The 20,221-nt window shown below is 35.4% G+C and overlaps 1 protein-coding gene across 1 annotated transcript; it reads left to right on the top strand.

Moving 5' to 3' along the window:
* Positions 1-1,649: 1,649 nt before the first annotated feature.
* On the top strand, positions 1,650-19,426 carry LOC134743710 (membrane alanyl aminopeptidase-like). Its single transcript, XM_063677312.1, has 15 exons — positions 1,650-1,733; positions 2,724-3,177; positions 5,837-5,995; positions 6,378-6,683; positions 7,252-7,435; positions 7,673-7,914; positions 8,615-8,804; positions 9,272-9,464; positions 10,279-10,379; positions 10,918-11,094; positions 11,741-11,925; positions 13,025-13,192; positions 13,525-13,668; positions 15,021-15,090; positions 19,046-19,426. Exons 2-15 carry the CDS (start codon positions 2,726-2,728, stop codon positions 19,253-19,255), a joined length of 2,781 nt encoding a protein of 926 aa, XP_063533382.1. The 5' UTR covers positions 1,650-1,733; positions 2,724-2,725; the 3' UTR covers positions 19,256-19,426.
* The last annotated feature ends 795 nt before the right edge of the window (positions 19,427-20,221 follow it).

The following is a 20,221-nucleotide window of genomic DNA, read 5'->3' as shown; positions in this document are numbered from 1 at the left end:
ATTTTTATAATAATTATAAGATTGCACTACAAACTTTTTGAAAGTTAATAAAAGTATTTAATTTGCTGTGCAGTAAAATATTAGATAAATAACGGTTGTTTTATTTATGACTGGTGTCAAAATTTTAATATCGTGCCATATAAATTATAATCAAAGTAATAGCTTGTTTCATGAAACCTAATTTAATCAAAAACATGAGACATATCAGAACGAACCCAACCACGGTAGGTAGCAATAATTTTGTATCTACTAATTTCAACATTAGTATTTACTACCTAATTTTACCGTTTAAAAACACAGTCACATACTACTGACGTCAATGATTGTTTCGTTATTTCATTGTGTCATACACTTTGGTTGATTAATGTGGTTCTATTATTCGAATTTCATACAATTGTATTTGCAGATTTTCTCTTAATACGTAGATTTTCTGCACTTTAAACCTTGATGTTTAGATAGTATGGATTCGTTTGCGTGAGCGAAATTAAAAATAATGACCAATTATTTAATAATATTATTGAAAAATTCCAATAAAAATTGAGAAATTTTTTTTCAACGCTTCTTTGGGTAAGTGACCTTTACACTATCCATGTCAAACAAGATGGCGAAGTTAAGTTTAATAATAACTAACAAAGATGTCACTTTAACACAGGTGACCTAACTAAATAGTGCCTAATTTGCTCGATAGATTAATAAGATAAGGGTATCTAAGGGTATGATTACATTTGTGATTACATTATTAAATTATAAATAATATAAATGTTTCGTCAGAAATATGAATGTATGAAATGATTATATTATTAAAGAATTGGTTTTGGTTTTGTGATAGATCCTTTTAAACATCAAATTATACATTACGGTACAATCAACATAATTATACAAACTATAAAAAAGATTTTTAATTGAGTTTTAGAAATGTTCACCAGATTTTCCATAAATTGCCTAATTTTCTATAATTCAGCATTGAAAATTTTAAACACATCAATCAAATATTTACTGAGTTAGGCTGCCTTTCCACTGAGGCGGAGATGAGCGGAGATAAGTGGAGATGTACGAGAAACAACCAATACTTGTAATCCAGCGGAGTGGAGAAGAGAACCAGTGCTATTGGTTAATTCCCGCACATCTCCTCTCGTCTCCGTTCATCTCCGCCTTGAAAACGCAGCCTTATGTACATAAACATACCTATAGTAATTACGTTTGAAGATAACAACCATACATTAGTAATTATCATTTTCTAACAGTTTCGAACGCCTAAGACGAAAGTGGAGGACCCGCGCGAATTGGCCTTTTTATACAAACGTAGTCCTCATTTTCCTCTCTGGAATTATTGAAAATATTTTGACACAATTTGTTGTATACCAACCACAGCTATGTCCCTACGTTTGATTTTTTTCGATTTTTTTTATTATTATAATTTAGGAGCATTTATATGAAATCTGTTTTTCGCTCCTAATTTGTACAATAATCAAAAAATCTTAAATGTAGGAGCATAGCTATGGTAGTATGGCAGAGAGGAAAATGGGGACTACGTTTGTATGGAGAAGCGGCCGTCCCCTTTCCTCTAACAGACAAAGTCAATAATGACTCGAGTTAATACTTTAGTCTGGATGTATTAGTTTATCTTCTATTCAGATAGTGATAACAACACTCGAGATGTCTTATCATTCGACGAAATGCTTAAAACAGACAACGGCGTTACAGTTTCTATTTGGCCGAAGTGCTGTCTGCAGGTAAGTGTGATAAAATTAATAAAATAGTGAATAATGCAATATTGCTTTAAAAACAATAAAACAATACTCAAATAACAAACATTCAAAGAAACCCCCATGAAAATAAAGGGGCCCACAGACTATCAGTCCGCCGGACGATATCGGCCTGTCAGTTGTTCGGAACTGTCAAATTTTTGTTCTAACTGACAGGCCGATATCGTCCGGCGAACTGATAGTCAGTGGGCCCCTTAAGGGAATTCCCAATTTAGCTTTTGCATTCAAAATTATATTTCCACCTTTAATTTTTAATCTCTTATCAAAAAACTTTGGAAAGTTTTGAGATAAGTACCTATTAAAAGGCGCTTTGGGCAAACTTTGAAAGCTGTGTAATTTTGAAAATAGGTAATATGTACTAAACTAAAAACACTTTCTACTGCGGTTACCAATGCTACCGCTACTGACTGAACGGGAACAAACTCGTTTAAAAAGAAATTTTACCGTCCTATTTATATGGTTTAAATTTATGTACCAGCACTGTATTCTGAGGACACACACAGGCAACGGATCGTCCTTCTTTACCCAAAACTCGTTATCTCAGAATGAGTTGTTACATTATAATTATTATTAACACGATAGTTTCTTTTTAACGACATGGTTGTAATGCACTCGGCACGCGACTAAGGCGCCTTTCCATAAAAGAAACAAAGGCTTTTGTTTAACGGATTCGGGTCTGAGGCCTAAAAATCATTTGAGAAAATTAATACTATAAGCGTTGCAGTAACGTGAGTGTTGCCAATGTTTGAAGTGCTTCTAGTTTAGTAGATATTAGCAATTTTCAAAATTACCTCGTTGTTTAAGTTATCCCAATATAACTTATAAGAACCATTTTAAATGGTGCATATACTTTGTTTTACGCATTGACTGTACCTTTGTCTTAATAATATTAATTCACAGTTTATTGTTGTTATCATCATCAATACGATAGTTGTAAATCTCTTCCATCTTTTTCAGCCATGTTTCGTTGCTACTTAGCATTCCTAGGTGTCCTAACTGTCACAGCAGTTAGCGACACGAACTATAGGCTCAACTCACTCGTCAAGCCTTCCTCATACATCATAGCCATTACTCCGTACTTCGATACCAATGATGGAAGAGCCTTCACATTTGACGGTGAAGTCAGCATAATGATATCAACAGACAATAATACTAAACAAATCAAACTACATTCAGAAGATCTTATCTTTACTGCTAATAATATTACAGTTACTAGTGGACAATTTGTTTTGCCATTAGATGAAACTAACCCTTTAGAGTTTGATACCAATTACACTTTTGCATATATAAACATGCAAAACGAACTGCAAGCGGGAGTAGATTACAAGCTGAAGATTGTATACACGGGGCCAATAAGGGCAGATCTGAATGGGTTTTACAGAAACTATTACATCGAGAATGGAGTTAAAAAGTAAGTATTAAGTTTACTTTATTATTATATAACACGTATTTTATCCATTCGAAATTAGTAACGAATTTCCAATTCTTAACATATATGTGACTTTCTATCTCTACTATATACTTATTATTTGCTTTGTGGAGCAAACTTTGTTCTTGTTGATATTTATTTTGTCTAATCATTTAACAAAGAATTCAAACCTGTGACGTAATGAAAAGATAGTACTCTAAAAAAGAACTAACTTATAGTAAATTTGATTGCAAAGATTATGTTGCAAAATGTGCACTTGACACCAAAATTTGATAAACAAGTAGATGTTTTGATGACCAGATAACGCACAGAGCAACACAATCTCTTGAGATAAATACTTTGAAGAGTATCTTTTCTTGCGAAAACTCTTTTCACCTTAAGATTTAGATAGGTACTTACTATTATTCTCATATCACTCATATATTATGTTTATCTTATGAAACCTAAGTGTACTTACCATCTTTTCAATTTAACTTTTAGTGTTTTTAGAAAATTGGAAAAAACGAAACGTTTATGGCATTACCTCAGTGATTGTTTCATAACAATCTCAAATGTTTTAAACGTAATCAAGACACTTCGTTTCGATTTTTTTTGCACTTTCAAAAATGTGTCTCAATAAAACATTTATTGTTTGTATTGCAGCTATTAAAGTGCAGTCGCCATCAGATATATCGGAGCGGCCGAGGTGGTCACAATATCTGAACACGCACTCTAACGCCTTGACAATAGAGGCGTGTTCAAATATTTGTGAGAGTCTTGGCCGCTCCGATATATCTGATGGCGACTGTACCTACCTATCTTGTCCATCTATTAAAAGCGCATTTTGCAATTCTATGTTTTGTGACCTGATTACGAATTCGAAAAAAGTTAAACTACCTATTCGTAAAATGATCAACTTATTTACCTTGGATAACTTGCAAAAAAGAAAGAATATTTTATTCGCTAAAACGTGTGCTGGCGCACGACTACACAGATACGAAGATGCCTATTTATCAGCACCATTCAATGTTAGGTCATACTTCTCTAATGTATCACATGAGCGGATATTGTCAATTTCTTTCGAGTTACAATCCGTACTATGCCCAGTTTACACTAATATAGTTCTTGTGTTATCTAGAATCTAGTAGGTACGAGTAATAAGGCATATGGCGCGGCGTGCCGGTTAAAACCGAACGATCATAATTTAAAATTCCGTACTCCTAGCTACTATAGCTATTTATGCAACAAGTGCGAAAATCATCTTTACGCACGTGTATCATACAAAGTTTTACTATGCATTGTGCGAGTAAATAAAAAACATATCATGGCATATAAGTTTAATTATTAAAAAAAGGAAAACAAAAAGCACTAGTGCGGACTCTTTTCCGCACTAGTGCGAGAAAGTAGCACCATATGTACTGTAAAAAAAAAATTGAAAACAAAAAGCACTAGTGCGGAAAAGTAGTACTTTCCGCATGATATGGCTCCGTAGGAAATGCACTTTTCGAGCACATGCATTGTAAATGTGTTTTTTAAATTCAAAACCATAATTATGAAGTACTAAACAAAAACATGAGAGCCCAAGAGCGACTGACTGACTGACATGAGAGAATAACGCAGATTAGTTCCGTTCAAGATTTAAAAATTCCCACTTTAATTAAATATGACAAGTTGTAAAAAGTCACTAATCACTCCTTTTCATAATAAAATTATGGATAATTATGTTTGTGGGCCCTTACGATTTACTGGTTCGCGATCCCTCAATTCAGATTTTGATAACATTGCTATTCATTTATTACTGGCGCCAGAATTATAAGGTTACTTTATTTTCGGCTAGCAATTAAATCCGTGTAAACTAGGCACCGTGCTTAAGATCCTACAACATTACATCTTATTTTATTTTATTTATTTATTTAGGTTTGCCAACAGGTGCAATACAAAAAATACTTATAAATGACGAGTTATAAAATAAGATTGCTTGAGTATTCACCCAATTACAGTTATCTTAACAACATATCACAGTTTGGATCATACTAGCTTACATTTTGGAGGGTTCTCTGCAGTTAAAATTGGTTGACTATACAAAAAGCACGTTTAGTAATCATAATTGTGCTTTGTGGTTAAAGTGGTCCTTTTAATCCGGTTTCGGATAGGCAGTAACGTTGATAAAAGACCGGCCTTACGAGCACTACGAATGGGGCCGATACATTGGAGTCAAAATCGCATTTAGTTACACCAGCGCGCTCAGTCGTGTGGCGATTTGCGCAGTGGAAAGGCGTCACCATTGGTGTAAACAAAGTATAAGCGTATGCATACAATTCCGACCGAACACCGACGCCTTTCCACTGCGCAATTCGCCACACGACTGGGCGCGCTGGTGTAACTAAATGCGATTTTGACTCCAATGTATCGGCCCCATTCGTAGTGCTCGTAAGGTCGGTCTTTACGAAGAAATATATATGTCTATGCTTGGAACTTAGGTACAAGGACAAGAATATAAGTATAAATGTAAAAAGTTTAAAATGAATTGATAATAGAATTTCACAATACTAAAAGTTATTGTCTCAATTAAGCCGCCTGAAAACATTTTGGCTATGTATCTTATAAAATGCTGCTACTGGTAGGTGGTTTACAAGTAAACAAACAATCCACCATATTCCAGATGGCTAGGAGCAACACAATTGGAGACAACTCACGCAAGGAAGGTGTTCCCTTGTTTCGACGAGCCTGAATATAAGGCCATCTTCACACTAGTGATCGACCGGCCTGATTCTTACAAGCCTTCGGTGGCCAACACACATTTGGCAGATACGGTGCCGTTGTAAGTACTGATATTAACTTTTAGAAATATCTAAAGGAAAAGTGGAAAACTCACTGTCTCGGGCGAGACTCGTACTCACGAATCCGGTATACCAGCCCGCCGCACTACCAACTAAGCTACCAAAATTTACCCGTTGACAGCGAATATTTCCAGCATGTCCTTCATATTAAGATTTGTAATACTCTCACAATAGTTGCGCTAGGCGCATACTATGCAGGACATCACTTGATTTATTCTAAGTCAAAAAAGAGAAATGTTTCAAAATAGGATCAAATTTTGTAATTAATATAAATTGACACATCTCTAGATCTATGATGAAGAAATTGCATCAAATAAATCGTAATAAATAGATCTCTTAATAATGATAAATAATTATTTACAGAGCCAACGGTTACACAAGAGAAATCTTCCACCCGTCACCAAAAATGTCCTCCTACTTGGTAGCATTCATGGTTTCCGAATTCGAGGGGCGATTAACGAACGACACACAATTTGGTGTCTACGTGAGACCAGACGCCATGAATCAAACTGGCTACGCCTTTGACTTCGGTCTGAGAGTAGTCAACGCTTTGAGTGACTACTTCGGCATTGACTACTATTCTACGAACGCATATTTGAAGTTGGACCATGTGGGTTTGCCGGATTTTAAGGCTGGTGCTATGGAGAACTGGGGATTGGTTAAGTACCGGTAAGTAATAAGTTGAACCGCTACAGAAAACATTTGGATGAAGGCAGTGCTAGTGCAAGACCGCGCTCTGTGAAAATTCTTGTAAGCTCCGAGTCTGTGAACGCCATTTAGCCGATTATGACGATGAAGTAAAGTAGCACATTGTAATTAAGGATGTGTTGATGAGCAACTTGAGTTGAAAAACTAGAACCCGACTACTGAAAAATCGCGTTCTAAAAAGTATGAAACAAGGCAACAGATGACATACATATCGGTCAAAATAATAACCCTCCTTTTGCTTCGCCGTAGTCGAGTAATTACTTAAGAAGACTTAATAATCTCATATCGGTGCAGATTTTTTCAGCCCATTCTTCTTAAAGCCAGCTCTTTCACCTTCATTTATGTTTCCTTTGGAAATAATAAGGAACAAATATGCATCAAAGTCACTATCACTCTTTCCACCGGAACTCGACAAAACGTACTTACTGTACGGATCATGTATTTGAACTGCAATAGCTATTTAGAAAAATTAGTTAGTAAATTACTGTAACATTTTATTACAGTTAATAAAATTCTAAAACTTTCACAGCGAATCCCTTCTCCTATACGTGCCAGAAGAATCAACACCGTCCTTCAAATACCGAGTGGCACAAATCATGGCTCACGAAACTACGCACATGTGGTTCGGGGACCTGGTGACGTGTCATTGGTGGAGCAATACTTGGCTCAACGAGGGTTTCGCTAATTACTTCCAGGATTATATCACTGCCCTTGTAAGTTACATCTTCAACGTACTTCAGTTCAGATCCTGGGCATTTGTAGACCACAGTGAACCCTCCCCCCTTCTCTTTATCCGTCAGACTATTAATTCCTGATGGTGCTCCTTCATGATACCAAGCAACTTTACTGTGTATTGATTAATCCGGCATCCAGCATTGCAACAAGAGGAGATCAATGCCCCAGCAAGCTAACGGGACGAAGTGCTGATGTCTATTCAAAACCATTTTCAGATCGAACCAGACGTAGGATCAGCGGACATACTGGTCACCGGCTCAGTATACGACGGCTACAGCGCCGATGAATCCCCGACCTCCTCCGCCATCACCAACAACGATGTCAACTCGCCCGCGGAAATCAGCCTCCATTTTGGAAAGATAACCTATCAGAAGGCTGGCTCTATCATTAGAATGGTGCACCATTTGGTTGGGGATGAAGCGTTTAAATTGGGGCTGCAGAGTTATTTGAAGGCTAAGTAAGTTCATCTTGTTTTCTGGTTTCATGAAATGTAATATTTTGATTACAATAAAAGCTTCGCACAGGGGCAGCCCAAAAATACTAATTGTCGACTGCTGCACGACCAAACGCGTCGCCACGTGTATTTTTTTTAACCAGCTCAAACACTTTTGATCGCATTGCAGTTGATAACTTGACATTATTAGATAATATATACTTTCTTCTTATAAACATTATAGTATGCATTTATACACACTAACACACACACACACACACACACACACACACACACACACACACACACACACACACACACACACACACACACACACACACACACACACACACACACACACACACACACACACACACACACACACACACACACACACACACACACACACACATACACGCACATATAAACAAACACTCGTACACAAGCAGCTTAGTGATAATAACATAATTATGTTAAAATAGGCATAGCTAAGTTTTAATGTAACTAACTCTCTGCACAATTTGTACCAATATATTTTCTGATTCCATCACGTAGAGACACTCCCGAGCATAGCTCTTTCCATTTCACGTTTAGTGACTCTGAGCCGCCTGATAGGCCCCAATGTGAACGACCATTGGCATTGGCAACACCGCCACATACATGACATGCAGTATATCGCTCTTAATACACAATTAATTAAAAAAGCTCTTTATTCTGTTTTCAGTCAATTTGAGGTTGGCTACCCTGAGAGCCTTTACTCCGCTCTACACCAAGAAGTCAGCAACGCTAACGCTTTTGCGGATTACCCAGGATTTAACATTGTGGATGTAATGGGACAATGGATAGCAAAGGCTGGTCATCCTATCTTGACTGTCAACATTGACTATGAAAATGAAATAGCAACATTAACTCAGGTAGGTAAATATGAAGCTGGCAAAATTCAGCTTGCCACTTAATATTTCTGGGATCAGAACTGAAGAAGAGGGCCTACCGCCAACCTAGAAAAATCGCAAAATGTTATCTATCATACCGCTCTTGCATCTTCGAGCTATATATAAAGAGGCAGATAAAGAATTTTATAATTTAGGTAGGGCCGATAGGGCCTCAGATATGCAGATATGCGGCAGAGATGTAAGACATATCAAACTTGTAAAATTATATTTTTTATCATGTATCACACACCTTTAAAGATAATTTTAATCTACAGTTTTGTACCAAATTAATCTGTCTAAAATACGTCACAGACAAGAAAAGGCTCAGCTTTTTCAAAAATTGAAATACGAAAACCATGCTGGTTGTTGCATTAATTTTAACTACCTTATCATGTCGATGAACATCTATATGAAAGTTAAATATTACCTAGTAAAATTATACTTTTCAGAAACGTTTCTACATAGACTCATCCCACCAATCGAACGAAACCTACCCCATCCCCATCACATATACCACAGAGCTCGTAAAGGATTTCATCAACACTAAACCAGCTTTCATTATGAACGAGGAATCGCAGGAATTAAACATAACGGGAATTAGTGAATCCCATCCTTGGGTCATCTTCAATGTGCAAGAGACTGGTAAGATAGAAAATAGTCTGCCAAACCACTTTATTGTAGAAAATAGTCTTGCGCAAAATGTGTCACTAAAAAAGAAAAGATTGATATGCATCTTTCATACGCTGTGAGTGAAGAGTGAAGTACTACTCTTTTAGTTCACTAGTTCAGTTTAGTTCAGTAGCTCAAAAGATCCATATCTATATCAACAGTACTGGTTTTCTATCTCTCATTCGCGGATATATTGAGTTGAATGAAGGATTCGATTGATAATTTCATTTAATATGAATCACCCAAACAAATGAATTTCTGAATCGAAGGTTTAAACATGGCATCCTTGACATTCTAAGCGAATGCTCAAGCAAATGAAAAGATAATTAAACTGAACTGCTGAAGTGAAGAATCAAATAAATCTGAACTGAACTAGTGAATGAAAGAGTGACATGAAGTGAAGTACTTCGTTAAAATCTTTCATTCGCGAACTACTCATGTCTAGTAGAAAAGGCGTAAATTTAAAATTAGTGTAGGAAAGGAAGTTTGCAAAATTTCCACATTAAAAAAAAACTGTAAGTATTTTGTATGGTTATTAAAAATTTCCAAGTGCAAAATTAAAGTTTATTTTTTCCTGCGATATTTTCTAGAAATTTCCGAAACATTTACAACTTTTTGGCAACATTCCGCAACTAGCATATCTGTACTTGCGCCTATATTTGTTAAACTTGTCGCCGTTTTGGTTTGCAACAGTATTATGCTCCCTAAATTTAAACACGTAAACTTCATACATAATTATGTAAGTTAATAGTTAATAATTACAATGTATTAATTTTGTTTCATAAAGGTTTCTATAGAGTCAATTACGATGAACATTCGTGGCAAATGATTGCAAATGCTTTAAAAGGAAACGCAAGAGAACAGATTCATCATCTTAATCGAGCGAAGGTAAGCATTAATATAACTAACCTACTTACTACCGTCTTACTCATAAAACTTGAACCCTCTGTAGAATTTAAAGTTTAAATTAGGAACAACGTATGATTCAATAACAAAAATGACGAAAAAGTACAATCAATTATAAACGGCTTTTTAAATTTGATAGACGTTAATGAATAAACGCTATGTACTTTAATTCAACTTTTTTCTTCAAAATAATTAATTTGATCTGCTAGAGTAGACATTAAATAAATCATCTGAATATATTTAATAAAGCATCTGTGTAAACCTGGGTGTGAAAGAATCCATTACAATTTAAAATAGAGTTTTTTAAATATAGAGTTACAATATTTAACTACTAACAGTTACTAATAAATTATATCTTTTCATCTCTCAGATCTGTCAGATCTCGTTAAATACAACAAGCGCCATCTATTTTTAGACGAGCATCAGAGCTGCATCCATCGCGCTAATATTAAAATTCTTCGTTTATTTATACTTTTCCTCCTTTTACTGAACTTAGCTTAGAAAACCCATTTTTTTACAGATCGTAAATGATTTATTCGCATTTGTGTACGCCGACGAAGTGAAGTTTGATCGGCTGCTCCAAGTATTGGAGTTTTTATCAGATGAAACCGACTATTCAGTATGGTATGCTGCTATACGAGGCTTGAACAAATTGAGGTCATCTTATTTGGGATCAGATACTCAAGCAGATATCGAGGTTTGTTTATTTAAAATGGTCACCTAAAAATTTCACACGCTTATTTAAAATGAGGATATGATTTTATTAGCAATTTCGTAACGAATATGTCAGAGGATCTTTCAAAGTAGCGCCAGTAGCAGATAAAGTAAGAGAAAGTAGACTTTGCTGATATGGTCACATTATGCGCAGAGATGATAGCTACTCCGTGAAAACTGTACACAATATCAGTACACAATCTAGAGGAAGAGGCAGACGACCAGCCACCTGGTGGTCAACTGTGGAGAAGGATTTAAAAGCCCAGAAACTTACACCAACGACAACCCGGGATAGAATATCCTGGCGCCGATGCTCAAGGAGGCCCCGCCCCAGATAAGCTGGGATAAGGGCAGGAAGAAGAAGAAGAAGATTTTATTAGCAATTTATTTACATGATCAAGCTGCTTAAGTATGATTCGTGCTAACAGCAAATATACCGTTAATGCCAGTAATATTAATTAATTAATTGTGACTGTGTGACTTAGTATTATCATCTGTGTAAGTACAGTTAAGGAAACAATTTCTATTTCCCAACCACCAAATTATTTGAGTACGTCAGTAACCATATTTATATCTATATCTATAAGATTGCACTACATCTATTTATTCTCATTTTCCTTTAATTCTAGAAATATGCGCTCAAACTCCTAGACGGGATCATCAACAATCTGGGTTATGACGTCAGAACCACAGACAGCTACGCCACTCTTAGGAACCGCATGCAAGTCTTAGAGTTCGCATGCAAGTTAGGTCATCAAGGTTGCATCGATAAAACTGTGGAAATCTTCGAGAATTTCAAGGAAAATGGCGTTGAGTGAGTATTATCAAAAAGAACATGAAAATATTGATAATAAATAATGTTTTTTTTTTGCTATACCATATCGGTAGCAAACAAATATACAGCCCGGACAAAGGTAACTGTCGGGGCTTCGAATCTTCGTGGCGACCTGACGCAGACTGACTGACTGGCTGACTGACATACCTACATATTTGGAACAAGCGATATTCAAATTCAAAATTCGACATGACAATCACAAGACAAAAATCAGACCAGTTCACGACAGGCAACCGAACAAGGCAGACGACCACGACAAACCGTTCAGTAACCATAGCTTATATAGAAAGAAAGAAAAATATTTATTGTAAAAACTATCTACATACAGCGCCACTTCAGTACTATAATAGATGCTTGCAACTTCAGTGAGAAAATTTTAATTGATAAGATAGATCTATCCAGGGACCGGCCGTATTTTGACGAGTAGTTAGGTTTATGTATGTGAAACCTATGTATGTAACTATATCCACTTCATCTATTTACATTAAACCTTAAGCACACATTTTTATTAATTTCGTATGTGTGTGGTGTGTCCAAAATCGTGGATTCAAACCTCGTTTGTGCTGTCGGTATAAAGCAGCAAAAATATTTCTCAAAAAATACAAAAAGATGACTACTATGCTCTGGCACACCCAGTTTGTCAGTAGAAAAAGCGGCAAATTTAAAAAAATGTAGGCACGAAGGGTTGTCATCCCATAGAAAACTTGAATTACGCGCCTTGTTCTACTTACAAAGTGGGTGTGTTTGATATACTAAAGATAAAACATTTCGTCAGACAAGACAAGATATATTATTATACACAGACAAGAGGTTAATATATAGTCTATTCAACTAGATATGTCAGTAGCAATGTAAAGCAAACTAAAGTATGGTATCCTTAGGAAAATGGACAAAAAGCAGCAATGTACATCGAACAACGATGAAATGTAAACAAAACAGTTCCACAGATAAGATATAAATGACACGCGATTTTTGAACAATTCAAACGTAGTGTTGCTAACCCGCGATTTTTCAAATTTGCCACCTTTTTCTACTGACAAGATTTGCTTGACCAAGTATAAATATCCTTCCTCACCAGAGTTCCGCCCAGCTTGCGACCAGTGACGTACTGCAGCGGCCTCCGTCACGGCAATGGCGACGACTATGATTTCCTGTACCAACGTATGAAGACCACGAACGTGGCTAATGAGGCTTGGGTTATTGGAGACGCTCTGGGATGCACAAATGATGAGGATAAGCTGAGGAGGTATAAGTTGTCAGTAGTTGTGACTTAAAAACCCCACCTACCTATAGTTGTTACTTTATTATATAAGCAGATACATCTGCAAACGATTACAAAATTTAAGATTAAGGAAAATAGTAGATTTTACCGTTTTTAATATTCAAGACTAAAGTAAATTGTATTCGGTTGTGTCGGGGGCGCGCCGGCAGGGCTGGCAGTTTGTATGGCAGATTTTGGACTTTATTGCTAAGTGAATAAGGATCGTAAAAGATGATTTTACTTTATGCTCTAGAACATAATAAGCAACTTTATGTCGTCTACGCACGAATTAAAGTCGAACATGCATGTTATTACAGCTATCTAGTATCAATGTTGGAAGAAAACAGTCCGATCAGAACGCAGGATCTAACAACACCGTTGGCCAGCATTTTAAGCAACTACGAACATGTCCACGTTGTTCTAGAAGAGTTAAAACAGAACTATACTCTGTGGACCACCATGTAAGTAATATTATCATATCAATGTATTTAATATACTTTTCATCACACTAGCAGGTTTATCGGGATTGATAGCCAATTTTATTCCCTAGGGATTCATGTTTTTTAAGGATCACGACGATTTCCGAAATTTAAAATTTAAATACTAATTTCACTTAAAAATGTATGTTAAAGTGCAAATACTTTTGTCATAATAATATTGATTTATTTATGTCCAATAATTATCGAAATAAACAGTTTTTTGTGTCTCCTGTCAATTAGTTTAAAAACACATGGCGACTTTTGTACGCGCAGCGACGTAATATGGCTTTATATTTCCAAGCAAGTGTATAACATTGTGTATTAATAATTGTGTGTAACACGGGAATTTTTCTTTTACTCGAGTCATAAAAACCCTCTGCGCACCGCGTATCGACTTTTACAAATTGCCGTTCTTTCATTTGGTTACACGACAAACGCATTTATTGCTCTCCTAAAGATAACATAGTGACGCTTTGCTTTAGTATAAAAAATGTTTAAAATTGGACATATTTAACACTAAAATAAATGTATAGGCATCCATTTCCTGATCCATCATGATTAATTTCTATGCAATATAAAAGTTTAGCTCTTAATGTCTTGAGTTTTGTACGCGCAGCGACGTAATATGGCTTTATATTTCCAAGCAAGTGTATAACATTGTGTATTAATAATTGTGTGTAACACGGGAATTTTTCTTTTACTCGAGTCATAAAAACCCTCTGCGCACCGCGTATCGACTTTTACAAATTGCCGTTCATTCATTTGGTTACACGAAAAACGCATTTATTGCTCTCCTAAAGACAACATAGTAACGCTTTGCTTTAGTATGAAAAATGTTTAAAATTTGACATATTTAACACTAAAATAAATGTTTAGGCATCCATTTCCTGATCCATCATGATTAATTTCTATGCAATATAAAAGTTTAGCTCTTAATGTCTTGAATTTACGACCGAAATACCACTTCACTAAAACGCTAATAGCTTAATCAATCAGGTATAAAAATAAATACCCGCACGTTGAGATTTAGATTTTTCTACCGCTTTGCGGGAAAACGGGAATAAATAATAATTATTATAAGTAAGTATATGGACTGATATGTCTGTTAGAATAAGCACTTATGTGAAAAACATATTGATAGTTTTCTTGATAGTGATGTCAGACCCAACAAGCGCTTATAATTAGAACTTTATTATTAATACTATTTTTTATTTGTATTAATTATTCAAGTCCGCGCTTTAAGACATACGATTAAATCTGTATTCCTTCAAGTATAATTAAATGATTTGAATTTGTATTTAGTTTGACGAGAAACTATTTTGTTTGTTAAACAGATATCCATCAATGGACACCGTTCTTTCAACAGTTGCTTCCGCCCTCCACACAGAAGGTGAATTTAAGGAGGTATGTTTCAACTCTACTCATACAGAATGCTGCTTTCTTCCAAAATGTAACAAATCAGGGGCTCAACGTAAAATTGTAGCAATTGGATCTTTAATGCTTGCAGTCCTAAAACTCACCTCAGCCAACGTTGTGAAAAACCCACACACTTTTTACCCCTTTACCAGGCTGACATTTCAAAAATGTCATTCGAATGTCAGTCTTAAGCGAGGTTTAAACTAGCAAGAACTTGCATGTATGGGTATCTGATCAAACTTTTGAATGCAGTTTACCTTAGTAGTCGGCAATGTAACGTAAATTTCATGCAAGTTCTTGCTAGTCTAAACCTCGCTTTACTCATCGAAAATAGAACACATGTTTGAAATATATATCCCTTAGCCTGGTGCAGTGGGTTCGGCCAGCAAATCATAATCATAATCATAATCTTTATTGTCTGTGAGAAATGGGTACATTGCACAGTAATTACTAATGTAACAATTTTATGTGGACTCACCAAGACTCTACCTTTACAGGCGTACAAACAAACATTTTCCTTCCAAAGATTTTAAAATCGTAGTGCTTTTTTAGAACATACGGTTGTCAAAAAATATGAATAGCAATCTTGAGATCTTTTTCTAGTAACTTAATCGATTCGAAACCTGATTAAACTGTCGCTCGATATAGTCTAAAAGAAGATTTTGAACTAATTTTGCACAATGTCATTGACATGAAAATTGCTTCTAATAATTCGTATTTTATAGTTGATAGAACTAATCGATTACTATTTTTAGTTAAAAGTAACTAAAAATAACATCCAAAAACAATGATTATAAGTGATTCCGGGCACGCATCGCCGTCCACTCAGTGCTGTAAGCTGCGTAAGAAGGACCTTGAACTCAACTCACGGCGCCGTGAGGATTTCACTGCCAATTTTACACCATGTTTCAAATGCCGGCGTAATGTGGGCACGCCTAAACCATGAGCTTACGGCTTGGATGTCCTCCCGTGTCATCTATCCCTAATTTGTCCCAAATGACCGTCAAACAGTACTCGAACGACGTCCGCAAACATTCATTAGCACTCCACGCGCGCTAATCGTCGGAAACCGCCCGCTAACCCTTTTACTGGGTCACGACTATTTGTATATCCCGAATCAACAGGCCATCCTATTCACCTTGTCTGACATTGTCTTAACAACTTCCGTCTTAATAACTTTGTTATCGTAAAAAACATCCAACTATAGGTAGTTCAAAGATCCCGAGTATAGTTCAGAACTAACTCTATCTATGAATAACGAATATCTTGGTTTAGGTGTGACTATTATTTGAAATTACTTAGTTCTAAGGCAATAACGTTTAAGCGGAAAACATCCAAAGATACTAAATATAATATATAATATAATTCAGCCTATATCCGTCCCACTGCTGAGCACAGGCCTCCTGTCATGCGCGAGAGGAGATACAATAAAAAATACACTTCCAATGTTGTTCACACGTTGTTCAATAACTATTTCAAATCGATAGCTTCAGTAGTTCTCGAGATATTTAGCAATGTGACAGACGGACAGAGTCGCACCATAAGGGTTCCTTTTGTAACTTTTTGGTACGGAACCCTAAAAATGGTACTAGTACTTAATTTTGAATTGAATTTGTGGACCATTCTTGTAGTATAGTTGGGTGATTTTGTACTTAGTTTAAATCAAAAGGTTTTGTCACACTCACTGTGAAAGCTTGCTGCAAATAAAGCATTCTAAAGGGATATATTTAAAGTACTGAGATATGACACCGTTTTCGCATGCAGAAGTAAAATGATTGATGAATCAAGTCTCGGAGACCCTTTAAATTACATCTCTGGATAATTTGATGATCTTTTTTATTATTATATACATTTTATCTCTGACACCTAGACTTTTACATCTCTAAACAATTTTAGTACTTCTGTTATTTGTATAGTTTTTAGTTTTTTTTTCTTGTGTAATTCAACATTTATATTTATGTAATTGTTTTTTTTGTAATTTTGGGTTAATTTTATTGTTTGTAAAAATTGACATGTAAAAGTGCCCCTGTGGCCTATTTGCTGAATAAATGTTTGATGTTTGAATTTTGATTATAAAATAAATAAATAGATCAAAATTATAGGAAATTCTTACACAAATTGACCAAGCCCCACGGTAATCTCAATAAGGCTTGTATTGTAGCTTAGCTTAAACAACGTTATATATATAATACATAAATATACTTATGTAAAACTACATAGTTTATCACAAAGGGCATGCGGCTTTTTGATACACCAAAATGTACAAGTGCACTCCCTTATAGGAATATAGTTCAGGTTCGGAAACCGCTTTCAACTTTTAGTATGTTGTTTGGCATGGAATTGGGTCCGTTTCCCTTAGGGCATAGTACTATGTCCACTTTAAATGTCTACTCACGAATTGCATACTGACGGATTTCTCAATGTCAAGAACGATTTTGCAAACTGGACGTATGCCAATGAATCTGAATGTCATTTGTATTTACGGTTTTTGCCATAGCAAAAACAATTACAAATAAAATCATACTTTCCTTTTCTTGAACACAACAATGACTCAGAGTTCCTATTTTACAAGCTTTTACTAACTTTGCAATGTTTGTATGTATGTGGTCAAATCTAGCAAGCTAAATTAGTCCCACTTCCCATTATTCGATTGAGCTGAAACTTCACATACATAATGTAATTTGGGTGACAATGCAATACGGAACTATCGAGCTGATCTGATGATGGACAGTCAGCAGCAGAAGTTGCTAAGCGGAAGAGGTGTTCAAAATTACCTGGACACACTTATTCTCTTAACAATAAAGTCGCGTCAAGATCATTTTGAACATCTGGCCCGCTTAGCAACTTCTGCTGCTGACTGGACACAGGAAGTGCCTATAGGAACTAGCAACGCAATCTAATTGTGTTTGAGTTTGAATTGCCTCGATGAGTATTAGTCTGTTGAAAGAAAAGTACTACAGTCAGCGATAAAAACTTGTATCAAAAATATTTTATTTTTGACAATAAACAATGACATCATAATAATACACATGAAAATAAACAGTCTAACACATGTTGGCGAGTGACGTCAATTGCCACTTTTACTATCATACAAATAACCATAATTATAACCACTTTTGACATTGAATGTGCAGTAGGTCAGTTTACAATTGTCAATTAACTCATTTGTATTATCAATTAGCTTGGACATGAGCATGAATTAATTTGTCCACACTAACAACAAAAATGTACCAATTATTTCAATTACCTCAAAATAATATGTCCTTGCGCATTTCGCCCTTTTCGGGTGTACTTACGGCATGTCATGTCATTAAATTTTCATGTTTTAATTACTATATGCATAAATAGGTACGCTGTCCGTCAGCCATCTGAAGAACGTTGTAGATAGATGAACTTTTCGATTTTTAAGAAAAAAAAATAGCGTTACTGCGTGCGACTTATAACTGTTTTACGATATTAGCCTCATGCATGAAGTTTATATTTGAACGAAATATGTTTTATTCGGATGTTTGTTACCGTTATATCATGTTACAAATGCATTTCCGTTTTTAAATTACCATTTAATTACTTAAAATTATAAATAAAAAGTACAAAAATTTGCCCGCGAAAAGCTAGCGAGCGAAACGCTCGAAACGCCACGTGACGTCACGCGTTCGACAGATTAGTGTCATTAGTAGCAAACGTCAGTTGGGCCGCCCAACGTGTGACGTCATAACGCTCTGTCGAATTCGCGCCAAAAATTATGAGCGTTTCAACCGCTCAAAAATTTTCAACATTTTAAATATTTTTTAATAAAATAATGTTAAGGTTTACAAAAGTATTTTTATCATTTCCGGTGTTCCAACGATATAAATTATGAATCCAAAATTTAAAAAAAAATTAATGCATGGAGCTAATTTGTCATAGCTCGATACCTACTAAATTCAAATTGTATCTTTTTCAGTTCGAAACATGGCTATCAAGCTGCCAATGCGGTGCACAAGCGCTAACGAGCGCAAAAACCGCCCTAGACCAGGCTAGGGCGGCCACAAAATGGGCCGACAACCACGAACAAGATATCATGGGCAGTTTGAGAAACCACGCGTTAATCGCTACCCCATCCTTGTACGTTACTGTTTTTGGTATTGCGATGGCTATGCTTTGTAGATATTAAGTATTTTTGTAAGAGTAAGCAAATTTTTATTAAGTTTTGTTAATAAGTATTATATGATTTGTAGATAAGTTTTAAGTTTAAGGTGAAAAGAGATTTCCTCTCCACTTACTTGTAAATAGTTAATTAGTCTAAGTTTTAGTTGGTTAATATTGATTGAGTAAAATAAGTAAAGAAATTAATTTTGTTTTATTTTTATAAATGTGTAATTTTACTACTCCATTTAAGGCTTTAAGTGTCATTGATATATGAAGTGGTTTTTTGTTCATATTCTAGTCTGAATGAAGAGTAGGGTGGTTGTTCCCCCCCCCCGCACCCGCTTATTTTATTACACTTTCCTTATCTCAACTACAAGGGGGTACTCAACCACTGAAATTTTTTAACGTTATACAACGTTACAAAACTTGGTGTATTTTATAAGCATAATACTGTGTAACAAAATTATGGGGTGCCCCGTTAAAAAAAAAAAAAGGTTTTTAAAACCACCCTAATATAGAGGTCAAATTGAATTTTTCGAGTTATAGAGTTAAAATTGTAGTGGATAACCGTCAAGGGATACGTTGGTTACTTCGTGTTAATAAGGTTAAATATTTTGAGTTAGGTATGGAGATATTGGTGGCTTTGGGCCTTGAAGGCATGGGATTAGCATTTTATTTCGTGTTTTAACAAGGATTTCACCTTACCGAGGTTCCACTATATTACCTACAACAATATTTTTGTCAAAAAAAAATCGTTAAACACACGTTGTACATCTACACAAGTATGTAAAATAGGTACTTATTATTATGTAGGTATTTCATCTACTGACCGGATGGATTCAAAATATTCAAATTACAATTAGATATGAATGAATCGAATACCGATTTACAATTCAATAGACAACTGATCAGCATAGTAACGTATTCGTATAATATAAAAATGAATACTTAAGTAAGAAACCTACTTCGCACTTAAACTATCGTGAGACAT

Source organism: Cydia strobilella, chromosome 8 (assembly GCF_947568885.1).
Source record: "Cydia strobilella chromosome 8, ilCydStro3.1, whole genome shotgun sequence".
In the NCBI taxonomy this organism is placed as follows: domain Eukaryota; kingdom Metazoa; phylum Arthropoda; class Insecta; order Lepidoptera; family Tortricidae; genus Cydia; species Cydia strobilella.
The sequence above is the reverse complement of the archived record's forward strand: the minus strand, read 5'-3'. Positions and strand labels throughout refer to the sequence as shown.

What these genes read in the sequence shown, in the direction of transcription:
- LOC134743710 (XM_063677312.1), top strand. Translation starts at nt 2,726, where the DNA reads ATGTTTCGTTGCTACTTAGCATTCCTAGGTGTCCTAACTGTCACAGCA. An exon ending in TTCAAGGAAAATGGCGTTGA is followed by an intron (nt 11,926 to 13,024) that starts GTGAGTATTATC and finishes CTTCCTCACCAG; the next exon opens with AGTTCCGCCCAGCTTGCGAC. An exon ending in CAGAAGGTGAATTTAAGGAG is followed by an intron (nt 15,091 to 19,045) that starts GTATGTTTCAAC and finishes TATCTTTTTCAG; the next exon opens with TTCGAAACATGGCTATCAAG.